The following is a 17,954-nucleotide window of genomic DNA, read 5'->3' on the forward strand; positions in this document are numbered from 1 at the left end:
TGCAGGACGCCGGCGCTGATGCGGTGGTCTTGACGGGCAGCGCTCCACTGGCGCCGCCGTCCTCGTCCTGCAGGAACGCTCTTGATCGTGTGCCTCCTCCCTGCTGCCATATGCCACTTTGGGTGTTTTCATTTTAACATGTTCCCAGTAGTGAGTCCGCCTCAACGAGAATATGGATGTGTTGATGCTGTCCTCTTAATCCTGGCAGTAAATTGAAGGGGAGGGGGGGTTATTTACTTTGGCGCACGCACAGACAAGTGCAGGAAAGTGAGCTCAGACGAACACACTTTGAAAGCCGTGGCAGCGTGTGCGTGACACACTTTTTCTCCTCCTTCAGTCCTCCATCTGGCTGATGCTTCATCCTTCTCTTTCTTCTGCTGCCGATGCCTCATCCTTCATCCCTCCATCCCTCCGTCCCTCCGTCCCTCTCTGGCCTCTCTTGCCTACACTTACAGACTTTCACACAATGCCTGCTGCTCACAGTGTCTCCATCTGTGCCGGGCGGAGGGCTTTTGGGAGCTCTGTAGCAAATACAAAGATTAGCCCCACACCCACAAGATTTACACCAAAACGTCCCGAGCGAGGACGTCTACCACCGCTAGTTCCCGATAATGAGGGAGGCAGGAAGGGGCTGCGGTGGGGTTAATGCCCTATAATAGTGAAAGCTGCTTTGCTGACAGAATTTCCATTATCACAAACTGGTCAAAGGAGAAAGAATTCAGCTGGCGGCTGGAAGGAGCAGCCCTGCGGATGGTGTCTGCCCCCACCTCCATTCACACATGCTACAGCTACTCATACATGCAAAGGTAATAGTTCAAATCAATGTGTAGCGTGTCGAGACCATATCAGCTCTTGCTCTGCACCACATCACCATAAAAACTCAGATGAGGGTCATTTTCAAGCAACCCACAACAACCTAAAATGACCTTATTACATCATTCTGACCTTTGAGGACAAAGATCCCTACACTCAGAATGGATATACAGTATTTATATTTACTTAAGACTTCAGATCCATGTTTACCTAGCAGACAGAACCTGGAACATACACTCAATATACACTGTGGGGCTCTTCCCCTCTTGCCTCGGTGGTTACTCACAGTTATATTTCACTTATATTCATACATGGCCTCCAAACCACATATGCACATTCAATACGTCACGACTGCTGCTGCCGAGCAATGTGCTTTTGTCTCAGGCTGCTACTGTTTCCGGACAGGAAACCACAACCGCCAAGCGGTTTCAACCTGACAGGACGCGTTGGCCAGAGTTCGTTCATCTGGCCCAGATGTTGGACGAGCCAGCAGTCAGATAAGAATTCCGCCTGCAGGAGCCAAACAGCCTCTGCAAAGCTGCTTAATGCACAGCATTACACTTTCAGCCAGCGTGATGACGCCTTCCACTCCCTTCGCTTGGCAAACTTGGCATTTGTTGGCAAAGAGAAGCTACAAAAACTTTTTGCTTTGTGTTGTTATGTTTCAGCTGGAAAATTGAAAAACCAAATCTATGATTCCTATTCCGATTCCGATTTTAAATGTCCATTAATATTAGCATCCTTATTAACGGTTGTATTTCATGGTCATAACTAGCATATGTGGAGTAAAGAAATATCATCACATTTGCAACATGAATATTAATAGATGGCGCAAGTGGAGCAACTTTAATCAGGAGGAAATTCAGATTGCCTGTATTCCGGCTTTACTTTGATTCGAATGTCAGCACTTTTAATAAACCGAGTCGGATCAAAGCCTGACATTCGTCTCAGCCCCCCCTCGGTTGATAATAGGTGGTTTTATATGTGGGATGCCTGCGAGATAAATGGAAGTGTTCGCCTTGGCTATTACTCCCTCTGCTAGAGCGAAGCAGCATGAGAAGTTCACAGCTCATCTAAATCAGTCTAAATTTACCCCGGGCAGATCGGACCGAGGTCACTGAGGCTTGGCCATGGCGATCACGCCCTCCCCCTTAGTACCAGAATGGCTCCTTTTTAACGTAAATAGAAATTCAACATAAAAGCACAACTTCACAGATGGACTGAATGTATCCTTTCCTAAACGACCAGTAATAGATTAATATGTGGGGTGGATTTTAAGCGTTAACTACCCTCCCACTGTTGTCTACCCAAATCCGGTGTCGCTTCCTATTCATTCTCCCCATTGATCCACCTCAGGTCCTCTCTGGCTCATCCATACTGGACACAATGCATTTTCCTCAGGAGGCTTACTGCTCCTTTCCTGACCTATAGCGCTCATAGAGCTCCCAAGCTTCCCAGCTCTTTCACCCGCTCTCCCTCTCTTTCTGTATGTGTGTGTGTGTGTGTGTGTGTGTGTGTGTGATGTTTTGACATTGAGAGAGCAGTCCACTAATAGAAAGTCTATTGACTGGACCAGTCACTCAGCGCTGCTATAATAGCCGCCGGGCCCCTCCGGATAGTAGTCGATAAAAGTGGCTCCTCTCGGTACGAGACCTTTGTGTCAGCACTGGCAGAAAATTACGTATTTGATCGACCACCCTTAAGATGCAGTTTATAGCCTGTGTGTGTGTGTGAGAAAGGCTGAGAAATTGTGCATAAGTGTGCAGGGAAATCAAAGAGAAGGAATGTAGGAGCAGCAGGTTTGACATTGCAGTAAATCCCTTTTTCATCGTCTGTGTGTGTGTGTGTCTGTGTGTGTGTGTGTGTGTGTGCTCATGCAAGAAAATGTGTGACCACTAATTCCCAGGAAGCGTCTGTATGCCTGGACTGAAAGCAGCTGGCACGCTGGTCTCCGTGTTGTCACCGTTCCACCAACACACACTCGTGCCAACTCACCCAAAACAGGTTTTGGCAGCGAACATTTGTAAAGGAGGAAATGAAACAAAATTAACATGAAATTTAAAAAAAAACAAAAAACGGACGCATTAAAAATAGACGAGTGCGTCGGGACCTGCGGCGGAGAGGGAGGGATGAAGTATTAAAAAACTGGGAAGTCTGAGATGACGGAGAATGGTGAATGTGTGTCAGAGTGTGTTTGTGTGTGTTAACATGTCACCAGTCCACACCTGGGACGGACACCTGCACCCCCGTGTGGTAAAAATAAATCTGTCCAGAGACATTACCAAAAAAAAGGGGTTGAGGCGTACCATCCCAACCGCTGTGCGTGTTGTCGCGCGTTCCTGTTACATAGTGAGGACCGACAACTGCAGCTCACTAGCAAAGTGAGGACATTCCCAGAAAGTGGGTGGAATTTGTTGGTCTGGGGTTCAGACTTGGTTTGGTTAGTTGGGTTGAAATCAGGAATTTAGGAATTATTTTTAGGGTTTGGACCTGAAGGTCGGGAAAGTATCAGGTCAATGAAAGTCCTTACAAAGATAGAAGTGCAAGGATGTGTGTGTATGTGTGTGTGTTTTGATTGACAGCACTGGCTGACTTAGGGCAGAGGTGCCAGGCTGGAATAATCACTGCAAGGTCACTGTCAGGGTAAGATAAATATGGCCAGACCCTGGTAATCATATCTCTGCCACATAGTGAGATTTATACTCGTCATGTCCGAGGCCACGAGGCGGAGCGATGGCGAAGTGGCGAGAGCCCGCCGTGCACCGTGAGCAAAATGCTTCGCCTTCCCCCTGCGCCACATGATCGTCAGGGGTAGGAAAGCATCGCAGCTCCGTGCAGCCAAATGTCGCTCATTTACCCCTGACCTTTGACACCTTGCTCACGTTGTTACTAAGAGTCCAGTGGGGACGTGTGGTAATCCCATATGAGATGTCAAACGGCGATCCGGTGACGCTGGCTTCTAACAACGCGCTTCAACACACTCGGGCAACCTTTAAAAGTGGTCTTGTCAACACTTGAGCTGCTTTGTCAGGAGGATTAATCACTGACATCACCGGGAGGAAACGCGCCTCTAATTCTGTCCCACATTTATGCTCCGGGCACATGAAGGGGGAGAGCGGCTAATGTGATTATGGCTAATTTCTGCCAAACTGCTGGTAATGCAGCTCTGGGATATAAACATGCCCAAATGCGCAGGCATAAAGGACAAACACACACATACACATGGGCGCGAGCGTGCACACACACACACACACACACACACACACACACACACACACACACACACACACACACACAGAGGAAAGGCAGTTTCCTCACGGAATTAGCATAAATAATTGGCAACTTTGCTAAAGACGCGCTGCCCTCCTGCGGGCAGTAACCAGATTAAGTCCATACCTGACTGGAAACAAAGACGCGGTGACGTGCGGCGCATGTGGCTAGTGCAGATTGTGATGGTGAAGCTGGCACGAGGCAGCTGCCAGATGGAGAGTTGAGGGTGAGTAAGGGTTTCGCTGAGTGATATCTGCAGGGCGGGAAGCGTGGCATCTGTCATCTAATAGAAAATGTGTGCGACCAAACCTGAGACACGACAACGCTCCTCTGCCCTCCTCTGCTGCTGCTTGTACCCACAGCTAATGCGTCTAATCAGCAGCACTTCCTCCGTCCACATCCATTTGCCGCCGTGTCACCTGTCAGCTGTGATGAAATTTCCCACAATCCCGCGCTCTGCTCGGAATCTTAAGTAGGCGCCGGCTGCAGAAGGTTTCCTGGCGGATTGTCGGCAAACATTTATCTTTAAAAGAGCAAATTAAATGCTTCAAGATTTCCGCAATTAGACCTTTTTTTGACCCAACAAGAGCGCGTAATCATTTAAAATCATCCGCTGACACGCCGAGGACAGTCAGAAATCCGGCGAACCACCCTGGACAGCTGTTGCGTCCAAACCCGCTAACCTCGTACCTCGGCACTCGAGAAGCCCCTGGAGATTTGTCATCTTCGCTCCAAACACCAGCCGCAGACTTCAGGGATGACATCACCCACTCTGGGGGATCCAGGATACGTTGGCATCCTCTTCCAACCCCTCGCAGTTGTTTTCCATCTCGCCGTGGCTGCGCTGACAGCCACCCTCTGCTGGGTGACCTAAAAGATTACGCATCCGTCCTCGCGGGAGCGCGGGCCGCTCACGTCCTCAGACTCTTACACGTGCCGGCACAAACGATGACGAGGCCGCGTTCTGCTCAGACGCTTTGCTCCCTTAATGGATGCAAAGTGCTTTTTAGTGTTGAAATGGCTCTGCATTACAATCCTCCGGTACATTTACGCAACATCGACTGATTAAAGGCAGAGCGGGCAGATATTGCAGGTTAAGTACGAGACATGTTGCATATCATTAGCGAGTGGGCCGCATTGACTCATTGTAGTGATTAAATATTCATTTTGTGGGACTTTTACAGCCTTAAACTTATAAACCGCATGTTTAAGAGCTTCATGCTGGCTTTAATTACTTATTTTAAAGTGAATCTGCTACAGCAGCTCCGGAGGACGGATTCGTTGTGTCTTTAGGTATAAACTCATACAGAAGCTGCAGATAATGTTTTTTATATTAAACTCAACCGGGGCTTCTCTCTGCTGACATTCTCTTTCCTCTTCTCTTCCTGCTGAAACTGAATTTCTAGACATTTTTTCTTTCGGCGGGGAGGAGTGAGTATTCCCTTTTTGAATCGATCTTTCCACTTTCTACTTTGCACCAAGTAAAAAAAAAAAGAAAAACCCATTGGATTCTGACCCAATTCTGTCTTTAGTGACTTAAAACTCCAAAAGTCTCATGGTTAAAAGGTATAGCCTGAGATGATTGAAGCTAGCATTGCATTTAGCGGCTAATTAAAGCTATAAGCTGTGGATGAATATGTGCTGAGGAATGAAAAATATTATGCTTAGTAAAAAAAACCATGAAACACGGGTGACACCTTTGTTGTGTGGTGTGGCTGTCGTCCCCGTATGTGGGATGTATTTAAAAAATATGAAAGTCTTGTGCATAATTAATGTTTCTCCGAGCCATTAACACCATTGCAGCATTTCTAGATACTGACAATCAGCCCGCAAAATCTGACAACCTGATATCAGCCGCAGACACTCCTGATTATGTCTGCCGGTTCCATGGTTCGGCGTGTGCTCTGCTGGCGGAGGGCAGGATGTGGAGATGACAGGAATCAGGGGGGAGGGCGAGGGGGGGAGGGGGGTGGTTCATCAGATAGCCGTCAGCTGACAGATATACTTATCTGACTGTCTGCCCCCCTCCTGAGTGGAGGCCCAGATACACACAATATTAGACCAAATCTTGCCTCACAACCTAGTTTTTAATACTGTGGGTTGCCACATTCCAACACTTGATGTGTGTGTGTGTGTGTGTGCGTGTGTGTGTGTGTGTGTGTGTGCGTGTGTGTGTGTGTGTGTGTGCTACAAATGATATTTAAATCAGTCAAACAGATATGTAAATATGTAAATGATGTGTGGGCACGTGTTCAAACATCTGCTGCTAATCTCAACACACACCAAAGCAGCTGCCGGTGAGGCAGCAAATTTGTCAGTTGTTTTTTTTGGTTTGATTTTTTTTTTTTAAATTAAAGCCGCTCCGGCCAGCCACAGCATGGGAACAGCGAAAAGCTTTTTAGCACGGGAGCGTTACATCACTCGGCAAAGCCTCGTTTGAAAACCAGCGAGCGACAGATTTGGATTATAGCAAAAGCCAAAAACAATGTCTCAGCTTGACGGGAGCTGCAGCCTTGTTCTCTTTAGCTACAGACAAGGTCAGAAGTAAGCTCTCAGCCAACTCCTGGGACAGTTTTTGTATTGTGCAGCACAAATATATGAGATTTATGCCCCCCCCCCCCCCCCCCCCCCCCCGTAGGTTCAGAGCCCTGCAGGGGCAACAGGGAGTTCCTCCAGTGTGTGTGTTGGGGTTCCCTCCAGGTACTCTGGCTTCCTCCCACAGTCGTGGATTTGGTTGGGGGGAAGGGGGGAAGGGGGGGTTCTAAACCAACCTGGGGTGTGAATCTGAGTGTGAATGTTGTCTGTCTTTGTGTGTTTGCCCTGTTTGTCCAGGGTGTATTGCCCAAAGGCAGCTGGGAAGGGCTCCATCCATCTCCCTCAGTGGTAGCAGATGAAGGGACGTATTTGTCTCCTGCATTAAACAAACCAAATTGTAAACAAAGCTCTTCTGGTTCTCCTATTTAGAATAAAGGAGGTAAACAAGCTGAAGGGTGGATGCCTCCTCCCCGGCATGTCGATGCCAAATTCTGTTTGAGCTGTCATGTCAAATTTGAAGCAAATCCTGAAAATCATAGATTATTAATGACTAAAACATCACCGTCCCGTTGAGCAAATCCTTTCATTTCAGTTCTTTAAAGGGATCCTCCTTTCATGCGACGCGTATCCTATCAAATATTAAATTTCTGTCAGCTTTCTAATGATAGCGTTTGTCATATAACCAGCCTCGCTCGGCCATTTTCCATCTGTATTCTCACACATTGTCCCTGGAAAAGGCCAGTTTATGTCAGCCTGTCGCCTTGAAACAATAAATCATCCTCTTAAAGCAAAGAACTGTGGGGGAACTGAGCACCAGGAGTACACGTGTGTGCCGGTGTCACCTGCCAGCCTGTGATCCGCCGCTGAAGGATGCCAGCAGGGCTGCGCATTGTCGCGCTGATAACGATTTTTGACGGGAAGCCTCTGACAGCCTTGACAACCAACAGCCTGCGAAGCGAGGCGGAGTGGAAACCTGTTCTGGGGCCGTCTGGGGTCACATTATCACAGGCGCTGACGCGGCGCTCCAGTCAGGAGCAAACAGACGCAACACGTGGAAGACGAATCCACTTGGGGGTTGCAGCTATTTCCGATTTCCGACGTGCGCCGAGACGCACCGAACGTGTCCTTGATGTGTCGTAACAGCTGGTGAAAGTGGGACCCTTTCCCACCCTTTGAGCTGCGCGGGGGACGTCATGTTGACGTATATGCAAGACAGCGTCCGGCTGAGGTTTTGATGAGTAATAACGATGAGAAAAAATCTCCCAAACGCATCTTTGTCTTGATCCGAGTCCATGGGAGGGGTCACAGGAAGACGAGGATGCGGCGTCCTCAGCAGGAAATGGTGCAAAAGGACGCGTGTTTATGTCGGCGTGATGCTAATAGAGAGACGAGGCAGCGCGGCGGTGAAATCCTCACTTTGTCTCACCGCTCTGACGCGTGCGTTCTTTAAAATGTCACCCGGGTTTACGCCTCGGTGACATTTCCACGAGCTCTTCTCGTGAAGATGCACGGAAGGAAACAGATTCCTCAATTTCTCCTCCTCTACGGTGACGCGGCGGTTCGTTACACGCGGGACCCAGTGAACTCAGAAGTGAGGAGAGCTCGCCATTAATGTTTCACACGGAGGAGCTCTGGAATGGGTAGAAGCATGAAACACGGAGGTGAGTGTGGGTCGTGGATGTAGATGCTGCCGTTACAGCGGTCTTCTGGGGGTCTCCATTCTCACACCCATTCACTTGTGGTGCATAAAGGTTGGCTGGCAGGCTGGGAGTGATATAATCCAAGCTTTAATGTTTCATTTAGCTCCCGTTTAGCGTCTAAAGTGGACCATTAAGCGGCGTGCTGCTTTCCTGGCTGGAGCTGGTCGCCTCTCCTGTGTCACTTCATCTCCTGTCGCCGTCTCGGCCCATTAAAACATTGTTCTTTGTGGTTTCCACCAACAGTCGGTTGCAAGAAAAATTTTTCTTAATGAAAAGGTTGTAACTCTGCGTGTAAAGCCGTCCGCAGGTGTTTAATGGCGCTCTTTAGGGCATCTGTCTTTACGGAGCGATGTTATATGAAGTGCTAAACATTTTAATGGAATGGTGCTTTAGAAAAATGCTGCTGAAATGGTTTTGCTTTGTGGTCATGATGGATCTGCTCCTACATTGCTGACTGGCCGAAGGGATGAGGGGGCTTTATTAGACTATCTGCGACTCCAGTCAAACACCTCAAAGATGCTCAAGAGGAACAGATGGTCACCAGAGCTACAGGTCAAGGGTCAGAGAAAGGGTCTGAACACAGATGAGTTCATGTGATGCTTTCATTCAGGGTTCATTTAGATCAATGAGACGTTGACGAGTCAGAGTTGGTTTTGTTGGAAATGTGATGGATCCAGGCAGGAACGGGAAGAAAGGGAGGAAAAAGGACGCTGGAAATATGGCTCTCATCCTTATCTCAACAAACGTCTCTATCATGTGGCCTAAAAGAGATCACAGGATCCAACAAGATCCAGCAACACAAACACAAACTGCCTTCAAGGTTTTGTCAAGATGTGTCAAATCCTCATAGTTGCCGTCCTGCATCAATGTTGTGGCTGTTTTATGGATCCCAACAGTCTGTCTTTATTTTTTAATCTTCTCCATCTGGCATAAGAAGATCGGTTCTGTCCATCATGGCCGACTGAATCAATCATCCTCGCTAGATTATCTTTAAAGAAAGACAAGTCAGACGTCATTTCAGTAGCAACGTATTTGTATTTTAAACTCTCTTTCACGTCCCGTATCTCCACATCAATGAACACCGAATACAAAACTCTTGTGCTTCACACAGACAAACGCTTTTTTCTTTTGCTTCTACAAATTCGACTCCGTCTCTAGGATCCCGCATCGATTCACCTTGAAATCTGCGATTGCATAAAAGGTTCCTCATCCACGCGTCCGCAGAAGAAAAGTCATTTTTAATCAGGCCACTTGTTTTCTCTGCGAAATCAGCAGAGCACCAAGTATTTTCCCACAGAAAAACGGAACTTGAACCCACCCGAGCGGAGGGGCGCGTCGCTCCGGGTGCTGTGCTTTTCAGCCCTTTACCCGTCTCACGGAGAATCGACGCCGACCTCATCGGTCTCACGGGGAAAAAACGGAGCGTGCCACATCTCTGCTCACCCGCGGCGCGTTATTGAACCGAGCGGACGAGGAGCTCGCTGTACAGCGGAGGGTGGCGACACCTCCAGGTATGAGAACTGTTATCCACTGATGGGTGTGTGAGAGTGTGTGTTCTGGACGAGAAGGTGACTAACAAGTGTGTGTTACAAAGCTGTCACTGAGAAAATGCCAAACTCTGCAAGCAGAAGGTTGTAAAGAGACAAGTGGAGGCGCCAGTTTACGTTTTGCATGCAGTGAAGCCCAGGTGGAGCGTCGACTGGCTGCTGCTGCCTGGACCCTTGATCCCCCCCCCACTCGAAGCTCTTCACACACCAGATTCAAGCCAGCTTGTGGATCAAGCTGGACAGACTGTTTTGTTTACGTCTGCTTCGTTTCTCCTCCGCTTAACCACCAATCGGAGAGCGTCTGTGTCTCCAGAGGAGGCCCAGGTGGCTGAGACGAAGGACGGCAGGAAAATGACAATCAAGAGGAGGTATTGTGAGTAAATTACTCACGATCTACTCAGCAGCAAACCATTCAAACTTGGACAATATGCACCAGGTCCCTCCAGTGTCTCCAAATCCACTGTTCTGAGAACTAAAACCCACCACAAACACAACATATATAGATATTATTGTAGGTACTGTAGTCTGTGTGATCTGTGTGTGTGTGACACTGAGCGCTGAGATGGACACGAATCTCTACTGGAGCACTTTTGGGGTGGGGTGGGGGTGGGGGGATGGGGGGGGGCTGTGACGATCATTGTAGCGGCTCCTCTCTCCTCGCCGGGCCGAGGTGCTGACATCATTGCATCATCGTAAGAATATATATGGCAATATGTAGCTGCAAGTCTTCTCGTGTACGTAGACTTTGGACGCCAGACTGAAGAAACGCACTAGCATCCCCACCGCACACGCTCACACGCACACCTACACACAGGAGTTAGTCCACAGGATTATCACACTCTTCTTTCGGTGACGCAAGTCCTCTGAAATTGCTCGATCCATTAATCTCCTCCTCTCCCCAGCGCAGCCCGTCTCCGTCGCTCACGGCTGGTGTTGCTTCAGGCTGAGAAAAGAAACGACACAAAACACAGGAACATATTAGTCGGCCTCGTGCACGGGCAGATCTGACAGGACGCCGCTCTCCGCCCACAGACATTGGCCTTTCGCCATGGTCGTAATTTAGGAACAGCCTCATCAATACTGATACAGTGAGTGGACTCAGAGCCGCGTCACCGTCCGATGCCGCGTCACCGTCCGACGCCGCGTCGCCATCATATCCTGAGCCGATCGTGGGTTCACCTTCTGGATTCGTCTCTTTTAAATAACAGTTTCCCTCATCACGGCTCACGGGGTGTTTTCTCCCCATTGGAGCTTCTGTCTGGATTTATAATCGGAGCGAAACAGAAATAAAATGTTCACATAACGTTTGTCTCTCCTGGCTGCTCCACTGTGCCCTAATTGGAGAGATTCAACGCACACACACACGCACACACACACACACACAACCCTCCTGATGCTGAGAGACACAGGCACCCATGCTGTCAGCACCTATCCCCATAATGGCTGTTAAAACAGTGGCCTCTGCACCCTGTCTGCTCGTTGAGGACTCGTCTAGCATGTTGGATCCTCAGAGGAGGCAGGTGGGGGGGGGTGCATGAATTCGGGTTGGGCGGGGAGGCGATGCACGGGTGAAAAAGGGTTCGGTGGGATTCAAAAGCGCCGCTTTTTCCAAATGTGGTTTCCATTCGTAAAGCGGACGCCCGTCTGGTGCAGCTGCTGATCAATCTGACGTCCTTGCACCGCCGCGTCAGCAAAAACACGGTCGATCTGAGGTGGCGGTTCGAAACCGTTGCAGTATTTAGCTGTTTTGTCCAGTGTTTCCTCCCCGTATCCCATGCATTGATTCCCAAGGAGCGTGTTCAGGTGCGACGGGCCTGAGCTCGGTAGCATCCGTCCTGAATTAACCTCTGACCTCGGCTTCAGCGGGGGACACGCGGGCCTGTCCTATTAGCGGGTCAATAGCGCAGCCATTTGATTCAGTTATTTTACACTGAGCACTATAATCTGCCGCCCACTCTCTGCGCTGCCGTGGCGTCCTCTGTGGTGCTGATGCTGTATAATACCAGCAGGAGCAGGCTGAATGGATTACCGTCCCCGACCTCTTGCCCCTGGGGCCTGCGGTAGCATCAGCATTACCATCACACGCACGTGTGTTTCATAGAAACCCGATGTCAGAATTATAGGAGATAAAAAACATCCCAACATTGAGGTGGTCGAAGATACAATCTTGCTGTTCTTTACTGTCTTTCTTTATGGACTCAGTGGGGCTAATTAGCACTTACTTTAGCTCACTTAAAAGAAAAAATTGAGCAGAACTTTAAGGCTACAGTGTGTAAGACTCAAAACGCAGGAGGATTCAGATAACAGAGGCCGATAAATCTGCTGGTAACTACGGTCGCAGTGAAATATGCATTGAGGTAACCTGCAGCAGTCCATATAATACCGGTAATGATAATTCTGAGTCTGGCTGCCCTTTTCTGCATGTTTACAGGGGGATGTAAATCTGCCACTCAGTTGTCACGAAGATGCTAACTGAAACAGAAACCCGTCTATCTGATGTCCCCTCATCCTCACCGGCGCCGCGCCTGATAAAATGCAAACTGTCAAAAGTGTTCCGCCAAGCTGATGTAGTCACGCTCGTTTTGTCCGCCGTTATCTTCTCCAATTACTGCTGCCAATCTGGGGATGGGGATGGGGGGGGGGGGCAGCGCGGCGTTCCCAGTGACCCACACTCGACTGTGTACCGAGCAGATGCACGGAAGAGATAAGGAGAGCTGGCGGACGGACGCATGCAGCTATTTAAGAAACAAAGAAATCTGCTGTTTTATAGCGATGACACATTCATAACACACACACACGCGCGCACACACACACACACACACACACGCGCACACGTGCCAAAAAATAGACCTGAAGTAGACACATACAGTCACTTTTTTCTGGATGACTTTCTGTGAGTGTTAATCTCCGTGCTGCCAGTGGTGCTTTTCAAGCACACACACACACACACACACACGCACACACACACACACACACACACACAGGCAGGTGGAATTTGGCTTTGGTGTAAGCTCATGTCCACCCTGTCCCCCAGACGTCCACCGCGTCTCTTTCGTGTCCACCCTTCTAACCTCCCACGCACGCGAACGGGCCACTCTCGTCGTGATTCACACACATTTACATAACGGTGCACGCGTGTGCGCTAAGATCGGCGGAAAATAAAAGAGATTTGCTCGGCTCAGTGCTCCATCAGCCGACAGCTTGTTCTTAAAGGGAGCAGGCTCGGGGGAAATGTCTGAGCTGTGTAGTATGTAAATAAAGCCATGCTAATGCGTACATAAACACAAGCTCATTAATTTCCTCCTGCTTTGAACCGGCCGTATCTCAGAGGTCATCTAGCACACTACACAACAGCCATCTCTCTGAATTTAAAGCAGCACAATACAATCAGACATGCTGCATTATTTTCTCATGATCTAATCATGTTCCCTTTATGTCTTTTGTCGCTAATAAGAATGAGGATTCTCCATCGGAGCAGCGTGCAAAGGCGAGACTAACGTGGGCGCTAATGCACATGTTGGTTTCACCACAGTAACGGTGAAGGCGGAGAAAGTGAAGCCGATGAGGTGGAACCTCGTGTTCTTGTTCTGAGCGTCCCACAGGATCGGCGCAGCCGGGTCGACGTTCTCCGGGACCGGGTCTTCATTCTCAACAGCGCGCCGGGAGCGTTTTCAACATGCGAGCCAGGGCTGAGCAGAGCCGCGGCGCGAAATCACCTGGGATTAAAGCGCCGCTCCTGGACTGTGCCAATTATTTTTGCAATGTTTGGGGTTGAACTCTGATGAGAGCTGAGGGTTCAAAAATCAATAAAGGGAAATTTAAAATGTTAAGATACAAATGCCTCCAAATACGGATATGGATGTTGGACTTAGTTACACAGAAATGCCCCTTAAAAAGAAAAAAAGAAATACTTCTGTGTGATAGTGGAGCTGATTCTGCTAACCTGAGCGGTTAACCAGCTGTTAATCTCATCCTCGTCTCATCCTCTCTGTCTAATGTCAGTCACTCCATCCACTTATGCACAATCCAAATGTGCCTCATTTCAGGTGACGTTTGCTGCAGGCCTCCTCATCCATATGCTCCATAGGTCTCTCGCCTTGAGGTCAACACAAGCGTTGCAGCGTTTCTGCCGTCCTTTCCTCTTGAATCTGTCGGGAGGTTCTTAGATTCCGCCTCTGTGAGAGGACTTTTATCTCTCCTGCCTGTAGCTCCACCTGGAGAACTAATGAAGTGTTCTCCTACGAGCAGGAGCTTCAGGTGATGGTACCTTTTAGGACTAGATGTTAATGTGTTGAAACTGCTGCCGTTGTGTAATTCAACAGGCTTTTTTTCAGTGGTAAATGTGTATCCATAGCAACAGGCTGGCAATCTTAGCCAATTCAGGACTTTTTTGTCAGACTATCACAAGGTGTGTGATACAGCCGGTGACTTTTGTCGCTGTAAATGCGACTGTGGCTGTTCTCTGTCCTCCTGGACCCTGGTGTTGATGCTAACTGCTGGGAGAACTGGAAAGCAGCTGGTTCCGGTCCACTCTGGACCCCAACACAAAACACACACGACCAGGAACCAGTTTAGAAGGACGGAGCAGTCATCGGCCTGGCCACGAAATGATGTTTACCATAAAGAGACGGTCGCTTGAACGCCAAATGTTGGTCTTCTGTGTCCCACAAACACGGGACATTTCAGAAAGTACATGATCAATAGAACAGCGACCTTTCACGGGGTTCTGACCACACGTATTCCGGCAAACTGGCTCAAAAGCGCTGAGTTTCCTTCTTACTTTGTAATAAATGACCTTTACCGTAACTCTTGTAATGATAAACATAAAAAGTAATTAATTAATTAAGGGGGCCGTAGAGGGCAAATGGAAAATAATTCTAATCAGCGTGCACGTTGTGCGCGGCCCACTGGATCTCTCTGTCCTTGCCTCATTTATCCTTGTTATGGTTGTTGTGTATCACACTACACCCACTGCACGCCTTGTTGGAACTCACCTTTTATATTTTACGGGCGATAATTGTGTGGAGCTCAGACGAGGCGCGTTCAGGCCTAAAAACCTGTTTTGGTTTTTTAAGAACAATCTTTAGAACAACCTTTTGAATATGCTGACAGTATCCTGCATCTGGCTTCAGACGCATGATAAAAGTTTGTGTGTCGAACGGAAGAATGCAGCTTCCAGTTTACAGGGAAATTGATTTGGAGCCTGTAAACTATGTGAAGAACGTCCTCCAGGACTGCGAACGCACCCCCCTCCCCTCGTCAAGGTCCCTCTCTGGTAGCGATATACTCACTTATTCTGGTGCTTGGAGCCCTGGAGGTGTGCATGGTACTGCTCGATGGAGTTGAGGACCACATTGCAGACGCTGCAGGAGTAACTGCTGCGCAGTCCTGGAGAGACACGGACACGGGTTCAAAGGTCACGGTGAGAACATCCTCCGTACATGCACACAGCCGCTGCAGAAAGCAGCAGCTGCTGCGGCAAAAAGTGCTTCCAACGGTGAAAATTTTGTACCGACTTGCAATAAAAGTCTTATTTTTAACTCTGTATTGCAGGCGGATTCTGCTAATTGGAGTGCATCTGGAAAAGATTTGATTAGTCTCATCATTAGCAGTGAGCCAGGAACATTTTTAGATCCTCAGATCACTGGCATCATCCTGCTAGTGCCTCGCTGTGTGTGTGTGTGTGTGTGTGTGTGTGTGTGTGAGAGAGAGAGTTCTCACATTTACTACCAAAAAGAACCAAAAAAAAAAGATTAAAGTTGGACTTGGGTTTAGGTTAGGGAGTTAGTTGGTGTGGTCAGGGTAAGGAACTGGGAAATGAAATGTCCCCACAAAGATAGAAATATGCACGGACATGTGTTCCCGGGAAGGTTTTGAAGCTTGAGAACGATAAGAATGAGGACACGACGGGTAAGAACGGAGCAGCACAGTAGATTTGGTTAAAAAAAAAAAGACTCTTTGTGCATGTGCACGTTTGTGCACGTGTGGTGAATGCGCTGAATGGTCGGACTCAGACACAGATGTGAGTTAATTAGACGGTTTGCAGGTGGTGGAGATGAACCCCCCCCCCTTCCCCCTTCCCCCAAAATAGATGGATAATGTGGGATGGAAATAGCGGCGGAGTGGCGGGAAGAGACACGAGCGGAGGATTAGGTAACGAGGGAAAGCAGGAAACTGGTGGAGAAAATGAAGACGTGCACAAAACTCTGAGGAGACGACGCAGGATCCGCGTTCACCGACCCATGTGACCAGGCACGGGGCACCTGTGGGGTGTGCTGACTGCGTCCAAGCACCCCCCCCGTCCTCCGCTGTCGTCCCGCCCGGAAGATTTATGAGCCGTCTGTGCGTCCCGTCACCTTCTGACCTTCTGAGCCACTAATTGCTGGAGCATATTGGTGGATGCAGCGGCCATTTAGTCCCGGAATATCGACTCCGGCGTCGTTTTCAGAGGGCGTTAAAGACGAACGGTCATCAACGAGTTACCTGCAGCTTAAACTCCGGCGTTGCCTTTATTCGGATCAGGATACCCCCCCCCTTCCAAATTGCCATTACCTCTGCAGAGGCTGTTCATTTCCCTGCCACATATATTACCCACGTGCACGCGCAGACCTGTTTTTAGCCTGGCTGACGCCGCCTGCAGGCTCGGCGCTTTGTGCCCCTGCCAGGAGGAAGTGCTGCAGAACGCCTGCAAACATATGTGTGCGCTAACACGGGCACGCACGCACGCACGCACGCACGCCGCCTTGCCGAGCGCACCAACATTTGTCCATGCTAATTACATGTCGGGGAAGTGTGTCGGCTATGCAGGCGACAGCCGAAGCGCCGGATTGATCGCGTGCGTGTCTGAGCCGCTTCTTTTTTTTCCCTGATTTTTTTAAGCCTTGTTAATTACACATTAAGACATGTCAGTGAGGGGGGGGGGGGGGACAAAACGCCGGGTGCAGGGGCTGTTTGTGGCTGTTTGTGGCTGTTGCTGACGTTCCAAATGTGTGTCAGAGCATTTAGGAAGGCGCTTATCTAAGAGAAGGGAGAATGTCCTGCAGTCTCCGGCTGATATATTTGAACTTCGCCTCGGCTAAAACAACCTTAATGACCCACTAACAGCCCTGACGTTCCTGGCCCGCTCCATTAGGAAGCCTGGCTAAACCGCAGCCTCTTTTATCTGGGAGGCTCAGTTAGCAGTTTTCTGCCGCCCATTTTGTTTCCTGTCCGGTCTTAAATAAAAGGAAATTAGCGGAAAGGTAACGGAATGTGTGACTACCTGTGGAGAGTTTGGCGGTTCGGATATTTCTGTAAACCCCTCTCCCTGTAAGGTTTGGAGCTAGCATAAACGCTTGGGTGCAGCGGAACACCGTTGAGATTTAAAAAAGATCCGGATCCAAAAAGAACGCAGGCGACAGTTTCACTCGGCCTGACAGCAGATTTCAAAGTATCGTGAGTGACTTCAGAGACGAGATCTGGGGGTGTGGGAGCGAATCCAAGTGAATTTTTCTAAACAACAGTCGTTAAAGGTCTCCGGTGCGACGGCTTCATTTTGGCAGTTAAATAAAAGCAGCATCTGTTGTTCAAATAGACTCAACCTGCGTGGAACAAAACCCTTTTAAAAAAAATATAACAGTGTAACCTTTCTATAAACTGAATTTAATGCTGGTTTATTTAGAACTATAATTGCAACAACACAACACTTTGATCATTGGAAGACTTTTAATTTGGTTCTGGAGAGAAATCCTGAATTTTAGAGGCGCTAATGAAAAATCGAGTGATTAAATGTGAACTGGTGTCAAGGTTCAGTCATTTCACCTGAACCCTGAGCTGCCAAATGCAGCTGGAAAACGACCTTTACGCTGCTCCGCGAACACAAAAACAGATCTGACGTCTGGATAGAATTGCGGGGACGAATGAATAAAACACACGCGGAGAAATTCGCTCGGAAACTGGAAGCTGGGATTAAACGGAGCCGCACCAGCCGACATCGGCAGCGTTGGACGACCCACAAAGGACGTTATAAAAACCGGACCTCCGTTTGTAGATGAAAAAGGCCACCGTCAGTTTAAGCTACGCTTCGCGCCGTATATCTCCTCTTAATGTT

General features: G+C 48.8%; 1 protein-coding gene across 3 annotated transcripts in view; it reads right to left on the bottom strand.

The window, feature by feature from the left end:
• Nucleotides 1-9,333: 9,333 nt before the first annotated feature.
• Nucleotides 9,334-17,954, bottom strand: part of LOC101077773 (zinc finger matrin-type protein 4) — a 28,727-nt gene continuing 20,106 nt past the window's right edge. For all 3 annotated transcript variants that reach the window (XM_029835684.1, XM_029835683.1, XM_029835682.1), the window contains exons 6-7: nt 15,157-15,253; nt 9,334-10,808 (exon numbers count right to left, since the gene is read on the bottom strand). In XM_029835684.1, the coding sequence (XP_029691544.1) occupies nt 10,787-10,808; nt 15,157-15,253 (119 nt within the window). In that variant the 3' untranslated portion in view covers nt 9,334-10,786. The remainder of the gene's footprint in view (nt 10,809-15,156; nt 15,254-17,954) is intronic.

Source organism: Takifugu rubripes, chromosome 4, assembly GCF_901000725.2.
Source record: "Takifugu rubripes chromosome 4, fTakRub1.2, whole genome shotgun sequence".
Lineage (NCBI taxonomy): Eukaryota > Metazoa > Chordata > Actinopteri > Tetraodontiformes > Tetraodontidae > Takifugu > Takifugu rubripes.